We start from the raw sequence: 21,687 nt of genomic DNA on the forward strand, positions 1-21,687 counted from the left end.
AGTACCACCAGTTGGTCCAGGAGCTTCGCCTTGATGATGGCCGTTTCCAGGCATATTTGACACGGGGGGCAGTTTGACAACCTGCTGTCTATCGTTGGGCTGTATAGCTCCAGCAACCACTACCACCAGTTTCTCCTCCATTATTTACCAACTGTAAACTTGATGTTGTGAAACCACAGAAGACCCACTACCTCTCAAATCATTCGATTGGACAATGGCAAAAAAGATGATAACAAAAGAAATAATGTAGGGCGTTTTCCTGCTTTGAGTTGAAGTTTTTTCAACTCGAGGAGTTCAGAGCGCTCTGGCAAAAACAGCTTGGTGCCTAGAGTGCAAAAATGCGAAACGCTTAGCAACGCAAAAACCACAAGCAAATGCTTTGTTCTCATTAAAAACAATTACAAAACGGTGCCTCTGCGAGTCTACAGCAAAGGTAGCAGTGCTATGAGGCTGCACTTAGGCACAGCATTACTTAAGTAATGCTAACGTTAGCATGCTGGTTAACATATACTGTATAAGGTTCATATTTACCATCATAGTTTAGTGTGCTGGCATGCTAACATTATGTTATTAGCATGTTAGATAGTAGCCTGTAACTGAGGCTGATGGGAATTCTCATCACTCCAGTTAAAGAGCACTAGCTGTTTGTGGCCAATAAACATGGACAGCAAAACACTTCAGTTTGTCATGTTCACGCTCATTTCAAATCATACAGTAATTCATATGTTGATTTGTGAAATTAAAAAAACAAACATTAAAAATGAATGGGTTTGCTTATTTCAGCCAATACGTCATCAATAGCTACTGAGTCACCCCCACTGGTGCTGCTGGGCAGCTGTAAAGATTCAAAGATGTTTTGAAACTGCTGTCACAGAAAAACACTGATACAGCAGTAATGCTGAGTGATCACTCTCTCTCAAGGCTGTTTTTATCTGAACTCTGACTGAACCCTGAGTTGCAACTGCACAATCACTTAAGTGTGAGGATACTGGAGTGTAAACCCAAGGAGGCTGAACATACTTTTATATGGGTGAGTAACATCTGTACACAATATGTTCCTGGAGCTATATAACCCTAATAATGTATCCCAGAATGTGCCCATGAAGTCAACATGTGCTCCGTGTGTTTGCAACATCTGTCTTCTGTCTGTTAAACATCTGTTGTGCAGCATATATAAGGGCAATATGTCGGTCAAAGGGGTGCAAGGACCCTAGTGTTTCTAAGTGTTGAAATACTGAGTGCAAACAGGAAGTGTAGGAAGTGTAGTCGTAATTCTGTGAATGAGTAGTAGCCTACTAATGAGGCAGACACACATAGCCCCCCCTCACAACACAAGCAAAGAGTCATATATTACGATCATTCAGGATTTATTCCAGGAGAAAGACAAACGAAACACAATCAGTCGCTCTGGCCTGTGTTGTCATGGTAACTCTGATATGTGCACATGATTGTCGAAGGCATCTGATATACAAGCCCCATTAACAGAAAGTCATCATCATCATCATCACAGCACAAGAAGTGCGGCAGGCGGTGCCCGCTCTGAGAAATGAGGGTGTCGTCGGCGTGACGACGGTGCACAGGATGGGAGTTTGTTGTGGTCACATGCAGAGAGTAAATACAATACAGCCGGCTAAACTCAGCAGGCTCTGGACGAGGACACCCACAGGGAGACTCAGGGTCCCAAAAAGTAGCTTGTATAAAGTTTCAGTTTTACAAACAATTCTCAGAGGCAGAGCTGCTCTCATTAGTTGAGTTAGATCATGAGGTAAAGGACTGTTTTTAATATTAGCTACACTGAAGCACAGCTACTAGCGTGGTAGCTCTGCTAACATTGTGACTCCTAAAGCATTTGGCAACAATTGACAGAAATTCAGCCGAATAGCAAACAAATTCTTGTGTAAAATTAAGCAGTAGACTACATCCACCGCTAACTGTGTAACATTTGCCTAGGCAGAAGACGTGTGCTTTACTTCCTTGGAAGTTAGCAACAGGACTGGGCTTTGCCTTCATGGGATAAAACAGATAGCATACTTAGCTCCCTAGCCTAGCCTTGTTAGCTTCAATTAGCCATACAAGGCTATTGCAAACATGTCTCCAAAAAATTACCTTTGTATGTTACTATGTTTTCGTATGTATGCTCTGGTGACAACATAATTGCTGTCTGGGTTATGTTCAAAGACAAAGTTTATTTGAGTTAATAAAACATTACATTTATGTACCATGCGTGGGTCACAGCGAGGCGGTCGAGATGAATGACGGCCACACAAAGTGCAGGACTGTGACACTGTAATACTTGGTTTGCGACCAGGTCAACAAAAGCACTTGGGTTTAAGTCCGGATCAAACAGCTTTTCTTGAGTATCTAGCGTCAGTATTGTGGGTTTCATAATTAATTTCCAAGTGACACAGGACAGGCAGATAGGATAGGATATAGGATTGGGAGGAATTTGATTTGATCATTTAAAACTGGGTGTCAAAACAGTGAGGTCCTGACAGTGTAACTGGAGTATATCCAGTGATGGGATAGTGGCGCCCGTCAGTGAGAGAGAGATGAAGGCCACCATACGCTCCTGTTTCTGCAGCAGTCCACTGTAAAATGCCTTGTGCATATTCTGGAGCTGTCACAGACACCACTTTCCTCCATGTGGAAAAAATTCTAACCAGAGAGTCTGTGATGACCACAGTATTTTGGGGAAACAAAGACACACCAGCGTACCATGCTGTTGCTAGCTAGCTAACTACTGAATCTTAGCTCTGTGCAGCTTAAAGTTGCAAATCAATTGATTAGCGGATGTCATGATATTATTGGTTGAAACTGGTTGGTCCTGACTTAAGTTAACATACTTTATATTTTGTTTTACACCAAGAAATTGGTCTTTGGTTTGAAATTGATTTGCAGTGGTTAACATTGTCGCCTCACAGCAAGAGGATTCCTGGTTCGCTCTGCATTAAGTTTCCCTTAAACAAATTGCTGTTTCAAATATTTTGTTTATAAAAGTAATTCCTAGGAGAAAAGGCTGTGCTACTGCTAACTAGGTAAATGAATGTAATAAATGTCAAGGTCAGGAAGGAAAAAACACAACGATCCTTTACACTTTAGTCCTTAATTATTATCAATTATTTTCACACCATGTCATTCATGTACGCAGTGAATCGGCTGGATGTCACTCATAAGCAGCATTAGAGCAACTTACATTAGAACATGGTCTCCAGTTTTTTTAATAAATGCCACTTGGCTAGGTTCCATTAATCAATGAGATTATTTCTGCCGATTGAAACTGTTTGTAGAAGTGAAACTTAGCTCTTTGTGGACTCAGACGTCACAGCCTGTGTACGTCTTTACATAATACAGAGATACTAACATCATACAAGGGCTATAAGATTATGCAAACACTCATGGTGAAGTTGAATTCTTGAAGCACTTTTTTCGACATGCTTGTGTTTTCATCTTTTGTGACGGCGTCCTCAATAAAAAAAGGAGTGCGAGCTCAAAGGGGAGAGGGGCGGACGAGAGCTCGTCCGTAACAGTGTGTTTCTGAGTCGGTCACAGCTTTGGATTTCATCCTTTAGAATGGCAAAAAACGTAAGCCTGAGTTCGGTAAATGATGCTTTCACTTCTAGTTGGACTGACACTGAAGTGGTGGAGGAACACTGATGGCATTAAACTGCACTGTGTGGCTCTGCAGGTGACAGTCACATGCCGCTGGACAGTATATATGACAGCAGTGGGGAATAAAGGGGATTTCAGCTTCTTCTTCTTTTTTTTTTTTTTACATTAAACATTCCATAGAGAATACAATCAACTTCCCTCGACACACTCACTCACTCACTCACTCACTCACTCATTCACTCTCACATGCCTGAACAGCAAAACATTTGTAAATATTATCTTGAAAATGATCATTCATATTCACAATCTATTTACAGTAGCATCTTTAACATGGAAAGATTCATTCAGAAAATGTCTTTTTTTGTTGTTTTTAAACAGCGGACATAAAACCACAGAGCAGCATGAACCTGAACCCTCGACCTGCCTCGCAATACATTCGTAAACCCAAACGTCCACGCTGAAGTGGACGACATCACATTTAATGAAACATATTCTTACAGTGTTGGCTGACGATTCATTAACACCTTCTGTGCCAGAGAAAAACCTGGTACACCGATGTAATAATTATAATTAACGGTTCAGTGGTTGAAAAAGTCTAAGATCTGTCAGGGATTCAGTGTCTTGCACTTATTTGTTCCCTAAAACTACATTTATTTTTTTTAACTATAGGTGCTGATGTTGTTTCCGGATCCCACTTCCAAGAAAAAGCTTTGATGACACACTTAAAAATGTTAAAAAATGCATAGCAGTCAATGGGTATGTATACATGGTTACACTGAATAATCAGATTAAGGTGATCATTGGAATAAAGCCCTTACATGGTTGAAAGTTCCCCGCAGTAACACATGGATAATTACATGGACCGACTTCTGAGTTTGCTTGGTGGAGGAAATGTAACACAAGACCCCACTGTAAAAACGTCAGAATTAATATATATATATTCTGAAAGGTGAACGGTGTAGTCGTGCAGTAGGAGCCATGGCATGTAGGTGTTGTAAATCAATATGAAACACTAAAAATTTCTCTACGACTGCACATTTAAAGTAGCACAATAAATCAGGCTAACTGGCCTTTTCTCAAAAACGTAACCTGACCAAGATTATTAAACTAAAACTCTTTCATGACTGCATTAGTTGCTAGGACAACATGCACAAAATACCTGTAATGATTTGTCTTTAAGCATCAAGCATGTCAGTGAGGTTACCACATCTGCAAGTTTCACAATTTATGCTATAGTGCTTGGTGTGTGTTCAGAGCACACACAGGAATAAGTTTCTGACAAAAATGTCCTATTCCTTAAGGTGGATGTATGCTAAAACTTCTCAGGCTCACTTGCTCCTTAAACAGCATGAATTGTGCCACGTTTCGACTGCATGGTATGGCACAGCTCTACTCAACTCGACTCACTCTTCATTGGTTTTCCATTAGCAAAAGTTGTGGATAGTACCTGGTACATTTTTTTGATACCACCTCAGTCAAGATTACAACTGAACTGAGCCAATACCAGAAGGTGGAGTTAAAACACTGGAGACCACTGGTCAGAAAGAATTGTCAATACAATCAGTGTTGTGCACGTTCACGCTTCACAAGAGCTAGCTTGAAGCTAATTTCACACAGATTAAAATGAGCTATTTCACGTTCATACTTAACAATTTAAATTTTGAACTAAATTCTTTCATTGTTTTATCATCTCTGTTCTATCTTTTGATCATCATTCACGCACTTCCCAAGACTGCAGATGCTTTAACCTGATGTGTTCAAATTCGTTGCCGATGTAGCTGGGGTTCAGACTTGTTTTGTCAGACCCTGTGGGCACAATTTGCAAATAACTACGAGATTTTCTCCAATGGAATTTGTAACTTAATGATTTGACTCATAAAAGTCATTCAAATATCCACATGAACTGGCTTCAGCAGTACTGGTTACTGCGTTGTCTGAATTTTTATTAGCACTAGCTATGCCGGTGTTGTATCGGCATATTGGGTGCTGTAAATCCTTGGGTGCTACAAAAACGAGCGTCAATAACTGTTGCAAGAGTGAACAACCCTCAGGTTCAAGTTCATAAGTTGAAAACGTTCAGATGCGTTCAGTTCACAGTTCACCCATAAAAATCAAAATTAGCGATCCTAAGCCTGCACAAACACGACACTTGAAATAGCCATGCTAAAATAATTAGCAACTGCAATTTTTACCTGACCCAAACTTTAAAAAATGGCAGCCCACAAAACTACAAGCTTTTTTCAAGTGGTGCACCTCAACCAGTGAGGAGTAATAATAATGGTGAGTGCTATGGACAAGAAAGACGCTGCTATCAAAGCTGTTCTAAATCAAAATGTCTTCCAAATATTGCCCAACACTGTAGTTTATTTTTACTTCGCTCAGCTCCACTCTTAAGATCCCAGCAAAACCAGTATTTTGGTATGTCTGTCTATCAGTGTGGACTTAAACTGCTGTCAGATTCAGGGATTCAGGCGGATGCTTTGGTCTCTAGTGACTGGTTAGGGGAAAACGAATCCCCGTCCCTACAGAAATAGATTATAGTGGATGCAATGTCAGACTGCAGATGGAAATAAAGAGTAATGAGGTAACAATTCTGTCTGATATCAGAGAAAACATTCCTCTGTTTGGTTGCAGATGAAAGGATTCAGCAAGTGTTGGGTTTAAGATGATGTCACGGCAGTTTCACACTGCATCACTATCGTAATCAGCTGAGAATCCAGCCAGCACGTAGGGGGAACAATCCGCAGTGGAAAAAGAAACAGAGAAAAGTGACTGGTGCCAAAAGTGACTTAAGTGGTGCTGATCCATGCAGAGGAAATAAGGCATTACACTGTGAGCCATCTCTTGCAGTCAGTGTAATCCATCACTGTGAATGACTGTTTACAACCAGACTGCTAACCTAAAGTTGTAGATTTACATGTTTCATATTGATGTACACATTCAGGGAGAGTAGGTGGGTACTGTATTTCTCCTTGTGTCGGAAGTATAGAGATGGGGATTAACACATTGTTGGTTAGGAAACAGTGGGGAAGAGCAGAAACTCCAAACACACTGGAATTATTTTGCAGAGCTTACTAAATGAAGAAGGTGCTGCCGTCCACCAACAGAGAACATGGTGAGGAGGGAGACACATTTAGACTGGATAGTGCTCACAAATCATCATGGTTTGTTTTAGTCAACCTCAGTGCCAATTAGGTGGAATTTAATACACACAACGACGCAGCGAGCCAAGACTGAATTCCAGTGAGCTTGGGTGAGTGTTGATTTACTGTCGTTTTTAGCGTGATTTGACTTTCATCCAGCTGTGGTCTCACACTACTGACATACCACACAGATTAAAATAAGCACTATGAATATTTTGCAGATACTTTTCAGCAGCACTCTGTGCAGATAATAAAAAAAGGTAAATGGCAACAGATCAGGAAGGGATCAAAGGTCAATCAGTTCCTCAGCCCTTAGTTTTAGTCCACTTGTTTCTCGAACAGCTTCATATCTGACTAGTTCTGTTCTCACTAATTTATCAAGTAGAATGAACCAAATTGTCCTCGTACCTAGCGCTAGTCTTTGGCTAATTCACAATAAAGGGATCAGTAGAATTGCATCTAACAAAGACGTGACAATCTGATATGTGTGAGTGAGCACCCAATGTCGTACAGTTCTGCTGTCTGAGTTCTGTCTAAAAGGACATTACAACCAGTGACGCAAGCCAAGCTTCTGTAGTCATGTCAGAGTCGTCAGAGGGTTCAGTCAACAACAAATTAAAGTCAGTCCATCTTGTCAAAAGTAGAGTACTTAAAAATGGACTCCCACTCAGCCAGTGAGGTCTCTGATGTTTTGAGTTGGCCTGTACTGTTAACCCACAGGGTAAGCAGGTACAACTTTTGAGAACCATTTAAAGAAAAAAACAATGTCTAACACTGCATGCACGAATTCACGCAGTGTTGGATTAATACATACAAAAGTCGATCATTCAATGGATGGCGAATGAGACATTAAAAGAATACTATGCAGGATTTTCCTAAAAAAAACAAACAAAAAACAATGTACAGACTCATATACAAGTACTCCCTTTCAACTATCACCTATGACCCATGAGAAGACTCTGCCCTCAGCCTGTAGTTTTTTTATTTCCTTTAAATTTTGCTGTGTTTGGGATGTCTCTGGGTACAGTGTGCAGATGAGGTTGGGACTTTATAAAAAGGTAGCGACAAAGTGCCACTCTGTAAGCAGCACGCATCCGAGAGGAATCTACAAAAAAATGCAAACATAGTAAGGCCAAATGTCAAGCAGGCAAAGCTTGTTCCAACACAAGGGTGAATCTGATGTTGGCTTTCACTTTCGCCGGTTGTTGGACAGGCAAGTGCCGGCAGTTAGCTTAGTTAGCATGCTAACGTATCGGCTTTTCTATCACAACAAATGCAACGTTGCTATATTGGTAGTTTGCAGTGTATGTATAATCTGTCTAAGGAGGAGGGGCCAGCTTTAAATGTGTGATTACAAACAGTAATCGACAATTCCTGCATAGTATACCTTTAAAGGAGTAGGGATCCCTTGTGGCTGTTGGTTTCGCTGGGCATCGGATCAAGGAGACATTGGACTTTGCCTGACCCTCAGACAGTAGTGTAATGTTACAAAGTAGTAATACATCATTACAGTACTTAGGTATTTTATGGGAGTATCTGTGCTTGACCTGAATCGTCATATTTTTGTCAACTTTCACTTTTACTCAGCTTGTTGTTAAAATGACCTTTTTTCTTCAAGTGTAATGTAGGCTCCATACTTAAGGTGGGGTACATGTTAAGAAGGAATAAAAAATTGGCATTTCCTTGTACTTTTACTTTCAATACTTAAGTACACTTACTATAATAAAGTTAGTTTTGATACTGAAGTACAGTTAATATCAGATACTTTAAGATTTTTACTTACGTAATATTCTAATAGGTGACTTTAACTTCTATCAGAGTCATTTTCTGGTAAGATATCTTTACTTTTACTTAAGTGTGGCTTTCCGGTACTTCATCCACCACTTCCCAGAGTGCAACTGGAAGTAGGTTGTGGATGTCAGGCGACTTGTTGAACATGAAATACTTTGGCTTCACTGCCCCTAATCAGATGAGTACTTTAAATCTGCCATTGTTGGACCATTTCTCCAAATGCAAGAACCAAGCTACGCTAACCAACCTAGGGATTTTGGTCGCAATAGCTGTCTGCTGTCGGTTCATAAAGGCAGGGATGACCGGATACAGCAAGAACTAACCTATCCTCTATTTTTTTTTGGCAGTTCTGTCCAATTTAGTCAAGCAAAAAGCCTTGGTTGGGGATCGTACTATAACAAAATACTGGAACAAGTTAAAAACATCTTGGAGTCCTTGGTGGAACAGTCTGAGTCCAAGTCTGAGTCTTCAAAATTCAAGTCACGAGTCACTACAACACTGCAATAAGGACACAGCTAACGTCTTATGAGCTGGATCATTAACTGTGATGCCACAACACCTGGACCAACAACACTGACAGAAAAACCTAAACCAGGAAATCTGTATTCACCAGCTCACAGTGCAGCCGCAGTTTTCCCTGAGCACTTCTGAACTGGGTGCAGCTTGACGATGTGAAAATGGTGAGATCATGGCTTCTTTATGGGGGGGAGGAACAGCAGCAGCAGCAGGCGACAGCGTCTCTATCAGTTAAATATCTCAGAGATGGCTTGTGTTCTTTAGCCACCTTCAAACTGCACTGCGCTGCGTGTGGCTCCTCGGCTTAGGAAATCAAACGCTAAAACTATTGTGTAGTCTTTAACATTCTCAACTGGAGGCAGTTTTCCAGTAAATACCTCTATCCTATCCTAATCCTAAACCTGCTGCATTTTTCATAGTAACCTGTATGTGTGTCCCTTAAAGGGTGATTGTTATAAAAGTCTTATAAAGTAAGAAAATAATAAACGGATCAGAATCTTTCAGACAATAAACAAGTTGTACAATGCTCTGACATCCACTCTGGGTTATTATTTTTTTTCTATAAAGGTTTACACTCTCTACTCTCTGATAAACATAAGTGGATGGCGGCTAATCTGTGTCTGAGAACATATCTGACCCTCTGTGTGCAAAATACATAAAGCGCTTACTCATGTTTCCACATCTCAACAGTCATATGGTACTTTTAAAGCACTTCTTAAAGCACAAACAAACAGACAAACAAGCCCGAAAGGACATATAAAATGTCTTAAAGGTGCTATGAGTAGGATAAATCATTGTCACATTAGTAAAATTAGTGTAAACAAATCAGGTCATCACTCAGAAGACCTGTCAGCCTCTTCTCTGCATTTTATGGTCACTACTGTAGGTGACATTTGGAGGGAAATCTGCTGGAGGCGACCAGACGTCTTGGCTGTGGTCTTGTTTATTTACATTAATCATACCAAAGTTGCAGTGTGACAATGATGTTAAAACTTACATATAGCACCTTTAACATCAACAGTAATTAAAAATAAAACAATCCAGTTGTCAACAGTCAAACCTAATTTGGAAAAAAGCTAAATAAAATGGTGCAGGAAAGACCAGATTCAAGAGGGAAGTTGATGTTGACTGACATTGAATAATATGACACCCCAAGCCCCACTGTGAACCACCAATTACTGCTCAAGCAGTCGACTCCCATTTATCATTTAACAGTATCCGATCACAGCCGGCTGTACAAACATCCTCAGTAAGAGGCCGTGCTGTTGCTGTGGCAGGAAGAATCTTACACGGCGTCCTGGTGGCTGGGTGGTGGGCGTACAGTATGGCGCTGTGTGGCTTGAATCAGTGGGGGTGGAGGTAAAGTCCTCTGCTCTCCCAGGAGCAGGGCAGGGAACTTGCTGGGGGGGCGCATCCAAGTGGAAATGCAGAGAGGAGAGGGAGGAACGAAGAAGAGGGGGATCCTCTTCCTCTCCTGTCGTCCTCCGTCTCTTTCCGTCGCTCTGTCTCACAGCGCTGTGGCCTCCCAGCTGGTCCCCCGCGGGACCTGGCGTCACTTGGTCTCTGTTAGCACCGGGGCGGGAACTGTTGAGGGATGTGGTCGGTTCAGCTCTGCCCCTGCGGTGGGAGAAGAGGCTGCAGACGCCAGACTGCAGGGTGTGACCGGTGCAGTTACACCTGTGGAGGAAGAGTCGGCAGATAGATCAGCAATAATACATTTTTATATAATGCTGTAAATGACCCTTAGCTTAGCTACACCCCCTTTTGTTTATGTCACTATGCCTTCCATTCTTGCACGGCACATGTGCAATACACAATAATAGTCGCAGGTATACCACTCCAAATTCTTAGGAATGCTTCTTGGACAAGCATGAGGTTAGATTTATGCTTTCTGTTTGTATCTACCAACTATGTTTTAATTTTAAGATTAAGCAATGTCAGTGTGACACTATCTCTGATAATGACTCTAGCTTGAGTTGACAGAATGCTCTAATAGAGCAGGACAGAGCCTCTAACGTTAGCTTACACTCTGATATAGTAGGATTCAGGATCCTCCTAGCTAGCTGCATCTGTCATTTGGCTATTACTGCTATTACTACCACACCAACCCAACAGGGCTGTTGTGTAAATATGGTGGCCACTGTCCGGTCTCCCCCAGGTCACCTCGATGAGTAAGCAGCTCAATTTTGAGCTGCAAACCCCTTTAGCATAATTAAAATGTTATTACAGTTAGCTCTGTTAGCACCATAAGCAGCGTCAGCACGGCTAGTGGTGCTAACATAATTAAACTTATGAGGGTTTTGCAGCTCCTCAGAGCGATGTCAGGGGAGACCTGAGGGTGGCCACCATGTTTCCACAGCAATGTCATCTCAAAAGAAAAAAAAAAGAAAAAACAAAAGCTTGCTTGCTCATCCCTAACTAAAATGATCACCTTCCTCTGAATATTAACTTTGTCCCTGGTCTATAAGCTGGAAGTCGGACGGAACCATTTTACATAAATGGGGGTGATTATAACTTAGTGTCATATTATTTTTTGTCAGTATTCTAATTTTATTAGGGGCCTCTCTGGGCCCCTCTTAATCATTAATCTTGTTTATTATGCTTTTTGTTGTTGTTGTTTTTGGCAAATGAATGACACTCAAAAATCAGTTACCATAACTGTACAAAACTGAACAAAAAGAACAGTTACACTTTTTAAATATCACAGTTAGTCAATACATACAGTGACACCCGTAGAGCAGACAAGCACTCTGTTTGATCCATAGTCTACATTTTTGTTCTTCTGTTTTTGGTTTTGAAACACAACCATCGAAACGCTTTATGTGCATACAGAAAGTCACTCTACACACATCTTCAGCTTGTGGGGAAATCCGAACTGCCGTGCTTTGCACCGTTGCTAAAGTAGTATTGGACAATTGCTGTATAGGGGAAGGCTTTACCAAATTATCAATTCTTTAACTTTTTGTAATACACATATGTTCTCTTGACTTTCTGATGTGACTGATACTACTGACTCAGACTCACATTCCTTGCGGGGAGCTGCTATGTTGTTGTCTGTGGAAGAGGTTTTGCTGGCGGTGGTGTTGGTGCTCTGGCTCTGCGCCGCCTGGCCGGTGTTTTGGCTCTGAGCTGGCTGGTTCTGGCCTGCCTGGCTCTGGCTCTGGCTCTGGGCCGGCCTCTGCGTCTGGCTTGGCCTGGTCGGTGGGTTGGAGGCATCCATGCTGCTTCCCATGCTGCTGCCAAGCTGCAGCCGCCTCATGTGCCGAACCACGGCAGTGGCATTAAATGCTTGCTGGAGAGAGGAAGGATATGGGGAGTGAAAAAACAAAAAAAACTCACTTTGCCTCAATTAATAGAAGCAGTTGGACTTAAGAGCATCTTGTTTATTTCATATTAAGGGTGTCTGTAACAGGATGCTTTGGTGTGATACACCAGCATTGGGTCAAGTGTAAACCAAATGAATATCAGTTGATAGAGGTGGGAAGGAGCAGAAATGTTCTGTGTCTGTGACTGTTTTATTCATTGAGCTTTTGATTTCTATCCATTGGTTCATCATGAGATCACCACACTATCAGTGTACTGTTTCATGAGTAAGAGTGGGATTATATGAAGCGTTTTATGTCACCGAAAAGATCAAAAAAGTGATTTTTCATTTCATATTGGCTTTGAAGTTGCAGACCAGAATCTGCTTTCGATGAACTGGCACAAGTGCAAAAATGCTATGATATGCTCTTCTGTTGTAGTTTATCTTTATGAAAAGCATCTGAGGTTTAGATAAAACACAAGCTGGATGTACTAACAACACCCAGAGCTGAAAATCACATACTGTGTGTGGAGCAGTTCTTAAAGAAAAAGGAATTTGTTTCAAGTCTGCAGGTTGCTCTCTCTTTTCTTCTAAAAGCCGCAGGAGAAAAGTGGATGATGAAGGTTAACTGCGGACCATATGGCGGGCCAGGTTTTTACTACAGTGATTCATCTTCTAAAAACACAGACAATCGTTTGAGGAGTCGTACCGCAGTAATACACTGCAATAGAGCCAAAACCACAAAGAATAAACTGCAGTAAACAACATTTACCCTCCATTTGCTCTTGGCGAAGTTCTTCCTGATCTGTCGGCTGACTGACTCATGGATGTTCTTGCAGAGCGCTGTATCCCCTGCGATCCTGATTCATATACACACACATAACCACACAAATTCTCTGTTAACACTTCTGACACTACGTCAATATCTATATTGATTTTATGCCTTTTGGTGAGTCAGTTTATGACATTCTGTGAGTTTGTGTGTGTGTTTCTCACCAGGGGTGTCTGAGTGCCTGATCACAGGTGAAACGCTTGGCTGGATCTTTTTCCATCAGACTGCCAATAAAATCCTTGGCTGAGAGGAAAAATAAATAGATAAAAAACATTCAAAAGGCCACAAAAAGGTCAATAACTTTAGACACACAAACACCATATCAACTTTTAACATCCTTTTGAGACAATTTGTGACCCAAATAACAGTGACAATCTTTAATATTTGGTTCAGTTTGTGCAAATGTTTTCTGTTGATGTCTGCTTAAAACCTGGTATCTGTAAATAATTATCTCCCCAATGCACAAGACAAACACCTCTTCCGAACACACTGCAAACGAGCGAACTCTGGCAGACAGAACATGAAATATTTACCAGATATAATACCAATGATGTCTCAGGGCAAGGGCTGGATATTTTTTTTTGGGAAGCATTGTAATTTCTCATTTTGCATAAGAGCAAGTAGGTAAGTCATTTATTCAAATCAAATGTAATTTTCTTGAGTTTTAAAAACTCAACATCATGAATGAGTCTCTCTTCATCCATGTTGACTTCTGACTGGAGAGATAACAGAAACATCAAGGATGTCAGGATGCCAGCTTTGATTCTGACCATGGAAAAAAAGTCTGGAAGTGGAGCTAGTGTGCTAAACTTCGCAAATGTAGAGCCTGGGTGAATGTTTTTTCAAAGAGCCAACATGTTACTTAGCCTCTTGGCTGACATATCCAGCTAGGAAGAGGTGTAAGTCTACAGCTATAGTGTCTCTGTCGGGCTTTGTGCTAAATGCTAATGCCATCATGCTAACAGGCTTACAAAGACAATAATGATGTTTAGCAGGTATAATGTTTACCATGCTTTAAATCTTAGCTTTCCATGCGAACGTGCCAATTAGCACTAAAAACAGCTGAGGCTGATGGGAATGTTAGTTTTGCAAGGATTTTTTTCATTGACCAATTTTAGAGAATCAAAATTAAGACCTGGTGGTGACGCTAAATGAAAAGTAAAGGCATTATAAGAATTATAACAACTCATCCTGAGCAGACAAGAATGTCTTTACAAAATTTCACCTCAGATTTTTTGAATAGTTGTAAGAAATTTAGAGACATTTCACTCGAGACCATTAATATAAATGTCATGCTGGCATGAGAAAAAATCACCCAGGTATCAGTTAATCAATAGTTTTTGGGACATTTCAGTCTGGACTATGGTGGTGGAACAGTTGTCTTCCTCAGAGCTGTGGCCCTAACATGGCTACACACAGTCTTTATGTGAGTTTTGTGAAGGGTTGAAAAGTGTCACCACAGAGCTGCATCTTCAGTTGATGTGAAAAAATGAAACACCCAAAATAGCAGAAATCTGTTGTCAGGAAAAACCTGCGTAACTCTGGTTTGAGTTTTTTTTTTCCATTTGTTCACTGTCTGCTATATTTGCTTCAAGAGGAAATCTGACACTTTGGAAACAAGGCTTTACCTGACAGCACATAAACGCTATTTTATCCCTGTCGACACACACACTCACACACTCACACAGGGCTGGAATCTCGAGCGAGTTTCCAGCAAAAGCTGGTTTTCCTGCCAGGCTTTGCACATAACTGTGGCGGTGACTGATGACCCCCCCTTAAAAACACGCACATTCCCAAATACATTCATTCCAGGCACATGATGTCAGAGGCCGTGATGGAGAGGTGGTGTGTGGTCCATATGTGCCATGTGTGGATGACGGAGGGGAAGGAAGGGAAAATGGTCAAGAAAGCAGAAGAGGAGATGGAGAAAGATAAAGGCTCACCTGAGTCTGATATGTCGTCCCAGTATGGCGCGTCAAACTCATAGTCGGCTTTCAGGATCTGTTCAAACAGCTTGGAGTCATTTTCATCGTAGAACGGCGGGTAACCACACAGCCTGCAGACAAGATGTTTACTCAGTCAGCCATTCATTTGAGGATTCACTGACTCATTCATGAAGTCATCCATTTAGTCTATTCCACGATCAGTCATTAAGCGATTTATTAAATAACAAGGTCATTTCATCCTACATGAAACAAGTTATCCACCTGTTCCTTTACTAACTGATTTTTCTATTAACCCAGTCACTCATGAAAGCTTTAATTCATTCACTGGTTCAGTACATCACTCATTTAGTGCTGATACGATTAGTCAGAAAATCATTAGAGTGTAATCTGTTGGTTGGACATAAGTTATTTGAAGATGTTAAAGCTGCAAATGAGACCCAGAAAGCACAAACTCCAGTTCTGAGGGCCCAGAAAGCCCTGACTCCCACATCAGCTAACTTTCTGTTGCTGCCGTTACATCTGCTGCTGGACACCCGGCACTGGGATTTTTGTGCTGACTGAATTCGTGCAGCCAACCAAAGGTCTGTCTCCTGAGCTAATGCCTGCTTTCCTCCTAGGGAAGCAATCCAAAGTGGTGGGTAGTGAGGTGGAGGGACCACGGGGTGGCAAGCTAGCTAACTCTTGTCTCATTTGTGGTTTGATAAACAGGTTTCTTTCAACCCCAGCTTTAACACTGGCTCTGGGAAGTTGTGATGGACATTTTATTTTTCACTATTGTCTTATTACAGCCTTAATGAACCTTGACTACATTAATTTACTCACTGTGATGACTGACAAGCTCATTGTTGTTTGCTGGAACTTTTACATGACGTTGAGACGAAATGATGGTTTTAACTAAATTGTAACTAAATGAACAAAACTTGTTAATATTGAAAACTGTTTGTTGCTTTAAACCTCAGTTTGACTACTTCATATGTAAATTAGGATATCTGCCATAATGTAATTTATATAAATATCAGACAAATAGTCAGACATTAATTTAAAGTGAAATGCCCAGCCCTGCTCTGGATTCATTCATTCATTCATTCATTCATTCATCTTCTAACCGCTTCATCCTCTTGAGGGTCGCGGGGGGGCTGGAGCCTATCCCAGCTACATCGGGCGAGAGGCAGGGAACACCCTGGACAGGTCGCCAGACTATCGCAGGGCTGACACATAGAGACAAACAACCATTCACGCTCACATTCACACCTATGGACAATTTAGAGTTACCAATTAACCTAGTCCCCAATCTGCATGTCTTTGGACTGTGGGAGTAGGCCGGAGTGCCCGGAGAGAACCCACGCTGACACGGGGAGAACATGCAAACTCCACACAGAAGGGCTCCCACGCCCGGGATCGAACCGGCAACCCTCTTGCTGTGAGGCGAGAGTGCTAACCACCACACCACCGTGCCGCCCCTGCTCTGGATGTAATGGGTAATTGTGGCAGAGGACAGAGTCATGTTGGTCACAGCAGTAGCTAATGTGTCAGCCTCTTTACTCGTACTCCTGGCAGTAGTTGGCTGTATCACTGTAAACATGTTAACGTGAAATTACTCAGTGTTGGTGAACACAAATTAACAGAAGCTACAGTTTGATTCTCTATAATGAGCCGACTGAACCAACAGCAGAGCTGCTGCTCAACCAAAAACATCATCTGTACCTCATTACAAAAGTTCTGGATGCATCAAGAGATTTTGATAAAAACTCATTAAAATGCTGTGCTCCATCCACGTGCGTGCGTGCGCGTACACACACACACACACACACACACACACACACACAAGGAATAAAAGAAAAACACACCGGGAGGAAAGGAAGAAAGAGTCTGCCTGCCGTGAGGAAAGTAAGGCTTTCCGTTTGTTTTTTTCTGGTTTCTTATTTGGTTAAGGACTCACCTCTCACTCAGCTAACCCTCCACTCCATCGAACACCCTCATAACACAAACACACACGCACATACACACTTTTAAACACACATATCAAGAAGAAACTAAGTTTCTGCCTAGTGTGAAGAGACATTTTCCTTTTGTTTTTCTGCTTTCACGTTTGGTTGGAGAATCAGCTGTCGCTCACCATCCATCCCACTGAACACACACACACACACACACACACGCACAAAGTCAAGATCCCAGGTGATTATCATGGCTGATTAGCTAATGTGATCTTTCCACCTGAGCAGCAGCTAAAAGCTAACAAGGTCTGAATCCCAACGCTAATTGTGCTAATTGCCAGCAGGGAGCTGCTCTCTTACTCACACACACACACACACACACACACACATTAACACTTTCTCCACTGAGATGGCAGCTGCACCAAAACCTAATTTTACTCACTTTGACAGAAAAACATCTATTTAACCAACGATTTACAGACATATAAAGACACATATTGTGACACACACAAGCTCATCAATGTATATAATACAAAAAGAGAGGGGCCGACAGAAGGGGGGGGGGAGGGGGGGGGGGTATGAGACCTTGACTTAAAACATCAAAGTCACATCACAGACTAAAGGTAGTTTGTACGTGCCTCCCTCTCTGATTTCTCACATGCTCTGCATCACATTAACCTGCTGCTGACCTCTGACCAATGATCTGACCTCAGGATCAAGATAATGTCTCTGTCAGGTGGAGCACACACACAGACATACACAAACATACACAAACATACATAAATCGGATACGGCCGGATGGAGAAACATGCACAAATCAAAACAATCAAAGTGGTGGCTTCAGGCGTTAAGAGTATTGTAAACACATTAGTGGCCATGCTCTTATGACACACACACACACACACACACACACACACATGGGGGTCCAATTATTACTCACATCCACTGAAACATGAGCACACACACACATACACACAAGTGAAAGCGTGTGTGTGGTAAGAGGTGGGGGTGACGGGAGCAGAAGAAAAACAAAAAGCAGAGAAAAAGATGTCTAGCCTGCAGCTCCATGTCCATACAAGGCCATTCAGCAGAGCTCCATCTGGCACTGATGACGGCACACAAGCAACATCATCAACACACACACAAACACACACACACACACACACACACACACACACACACACACACACACACACACACAGGCAGGGAAAAATCAACAAATACACAGCAGCACAAATGTTTCAAGTTCACCTCTAGAGCAGAGTCATGCTATATGACCTTTAAGGACAAAAGGCTCCACGCACACATCTGCATACAGTCACATTTCTAACTGTTACTGCAGCTGCTGGTGCATGGCAATGAAAACAACGTGGAGGTGGTTTCAGGTGTTAAAGTGTGTAATACATCACAGCTCAGCCAGTGGTTTTGTGTGTGTGTGTGTACAAGCTTACTTGGTTGTGAGTCATCCTGTGTCATATGTATGTCTAACTCTCATTTACAATAGATGTGCTGTTAAAGATTCCTGCATGTAGAAAACAGATGTGGGAGGAAGGATGTTTCCAACTGATCTGATGGAGGTTCAAGTATTGCGTAGTGCAAATATCAATTACCCATGTTTTTATAAGATTTAAAAATGTAAATACTGGTTTTTGAAGTGAAAAAAATAATCTAAATATTTGTGCACAACAGACTAAATTCACATTTGTACATTTCTGTCAACAGATTCACACAGATGAACCTCTCAAGCACCAAATCTTTCTGTCATTCGTGCATTCAAGTGGTGTTGGAATAATTGGAAAAATGAGTTCCTGACTGGGGAAATTCACATGAACTCGCCCTCAAGATGGAAAGTCGACATAAATTTTGGTGCCAGAGTTGTTGAGTAGACATCCTATAGCCAGAAACATGGTGGCCAAAAGTAAATGTTCAGTCGACGGTAATTATTGTTTTTATGAGTTGACATATTGCATGTTAATGTTTTGTTCCTATGTAATTTGCACTATGACATTAGATTTTATCCATTAGCTGCTATCCATGAAGTGTGACCTTGATTAGTTAGAAAAGTTATCTATTTAATTGGCCTTAGCCAGATAAATCAATATTTTAGCAGTTTTAGGGGATATGCTGGTGCAGCAACAAGTCTGGGACAAAATCACTTCCACTTAACCACTTAACCTTCAAACTGTTATCAATGAGTAGATTAAATGCTATGAGCAACAAAATCGAACACATCTTCTTTGTAGCATCCTTGCTGCATGCAGATTGTAACTCGAAGCTCATGAACACACCAAAATCACAAGAACAACTTCCCAACTTGGGAAACAGGACCATCCATGGAGCACATGAATACAACATTAATATGGGCTGCTTACTGGTACACTTGAACAATACAGAGCCATTGTTAATGTTGCTAGTAACACCTGTGTGTTTCCTACCATGATAAGTCAAATATCTGCTGTGAAAAAACACCTCAATTGGATTAAGACTAATTTTAGCTGGTTGCAGTCAAGCAATTTGATTGGACAGGAGGCATTTCATAAGTGCTGATACAGGGTATAACGTCACTGGGACTTCTCACTATGCATATATCACCCCTCTTTACAGGTGTTCTGAACGGTTACTTAGCCTAAGGGTCCTCATAACAAACTTTGCACTGCAAAGAAGAACATTTTTCCACAAATACTATCTGAGTTAAATTATGAATGGTTGTCAGAAAATGTCGAGGGGAAGGACAGAAGCCTGGATACTTCAGTGCAAATCTCCAGGTAACGTTATGTTCATGTGACATCAGAAGATGTGGCAATGTACTGTAACAAGCTGTTAACTCACTGGAATCACACGTGCTGCCACAATAAATGGAAACATACAGATAAATGCACATAATATAAAACAACTAGCCTGCAGCAACGTGTAGACCTAGCTCACATTAAGTAGCAAGCTAGTCTGCAGGAATGTTCGTCTTGCTTGGCAACAGTCCATTTGCCAAACTTTGTGTTGGTGGAGTCAAATAAATTATTAAAGAAACAACTTTAAACAAACTTTAAAACAGGACTTGCAGAACTGTGTATAAAAGCAATATCGCATGAGAGAAAGTACTGTTGTACTGAATATCAGCACGGCTGTGATGATCTTCAGCACTCGGCTTGTAGCCTTGTGCCCACGATTAAATCACAGCCATGCTGATATTCAGAACAACAGTACTTTAACTCATGCGATATTGCTTACTTAACTAGATATCATTTATTTCTAATATCCTACAACTGCAAAACTGTCACAATACTCTTCAACAGTAATGTCATAAATTATTAGACCATGATTCTTTTTATCCAAATACTAAAGACATGAGTCAAAACTGTTCATCTTTTTTGCTTCCATAACCTAACTGCAGTCTTTAAAGGCCCTGGACAAGCACACAGGTGTTTCCACTTGTGACAACTAATCAGACCTCTGCTCAGGTGGAGAAAAGGCCTTTTTGACTTGTTACAGTCAGTCAAGTGAGTGGAGGCCTGCAGCAAAACAAAGTCCAAGCAGAACTCTGCGATGTGTTCAGCCAACTTGATTGACATAAGGTGCTAATGTTGTTCCTGGTGAGAAACTCATGTAAACTGTGAGTCTGAAAGTAAAAGTGTGGTGATAAGTCAGTCTGCTTGGATGAAACCACTTGCTGTGCAGTGCGATGTAACACGAACAAGACCAGTCTGTACTTACAGGATGTAGGCGATCACTCCAATGGACCAGCAGTCTACGGCCTTACTGTACGGCTTCTGGGCAAGAACCTCTGGAGCTGGAAGTAGGAAAAAAACAAAACTGGTGAGCCTTGGCTACTTGTTTATGTTGTTTTAATGTGACTCCATTTTGCAGTAGCCTGGCGTTTAACAAAGCTTAATCCTGGATTGTGGTTTTATTAACATTGTCAGCTTGAGGTCCATTTAAAAACCCCTCTGTGATTTTTACATGAAAAAGTAGAAGTTTTATGAGCCTGAACACAGAGAAAATGTGCACACTCTCCACGTCCGTCCAAATTAAAATCACATGTCAGTTTGGTTCATGGTGGGAAATTTTCTGCGGGAGGTACAGGTTCTCACAGCTGCGAAAACATGTACATGAAAAAGACCCAAAATAAAAACCCAAACAAAGCAGTGATGTCATGGTTTATCGGCTAATTTTCTTTTAGTTTTCCTGTATGTAACATAAAGTTTACTGCTGTCTATAAGGCAGACTGCTCTGGCCTGACCTTCCCCTGCAGCTCATTACCGAGCCTCGGACAGGGCAAATTACTGACTACGGTGAGCTCACCATAACATCACTTCACACTCACACACACAAGGCTGGATCAAAATAGATTTGGCATGCGTACACACACTTAGCAAGATATGAAAAATACCACTGATATCTGGGGCAAAACATAAACTTTGCACATGTGTGCTGAATCAGAGCTTTGTTTATAGGTCTACCCTGACTCATTGTGATGGTTGGTCTGTGTGTGTGTGTGTTGTTTTGTTGGATTCACAATTAGAACATTTTTACACACTGAGGTCATTGTGTCTGGTGCTCACTGCTCCAGAAAGTGAGTTTAAGGTCAAGTATGCTGATAGAAAGTAAATGTATGAAA

The 21,687-nt window shown here is 41.4% G+C and overlaps 1 protein-coding gene across 1 annotated transcript in view; it reads right to left on the reverse strand.

Annotated features, from left to right (window-relative positions):
- Nucleotides 1–1,158: 1,158 nt before the first annotated feature.
- camk1da (calcium/calmodulin-dependent protein kinase 1Da) overlaps nucleotides 1,159–21,687 on the reverse strand; it is an 86,702-nt gene continuing 66,173 nt past the window's right edge. Inside the window, exons 6-11 of the mRNA XM_049566722.1 lie at nucleotides 20,784–20,859; nucleotides 15,139–15,251; nucleotides 13,360–13,438; nucleotides 13,136–13,223; nucleotides 12,084–12,351; nucleotides 1,159–10,736 (exon numbers count right to left, since the gene is read on the reverse strand). Of these exons, the coding sequence (XP_049422679.1) occupies nucleotides 10,612–10,736; nucleotides 12,084–12,351; nucleotides 13,136–13,223; nucleotides 13,360–13,438; nucleotides 15,139–15,251; nucleotides 20,784–20,859 (749 nt within the window). The 3' untranslated portion in view covers nucleotides 1,159–10,611. The remainder of the gene's footprint in view (nucleotides 10,737–12,083; nucleotides 12,352–13,135; nucleotides 13,224–13,359; nucleotides 13,439–15,138; nucleotides 15,252–20,783; nucleotides 20,860–21,687) is intronic.

The sequence above is a fragment of the Epinephelus fuscoguttatus genome, linkage group LG22 (genome assembly GCF_011397635.1).
Source record: "Epinephelus fuscoguttatus linkage group LG22, E.fuscoguttatus.final_Chr_v1".
Taxonomy (NCBI): Eukaryota; Metazoa; Chordata; class Actinopteri; order Perciformes; family Serranidae; genus Epinephelus; species Epinephelus fuscoguttatus.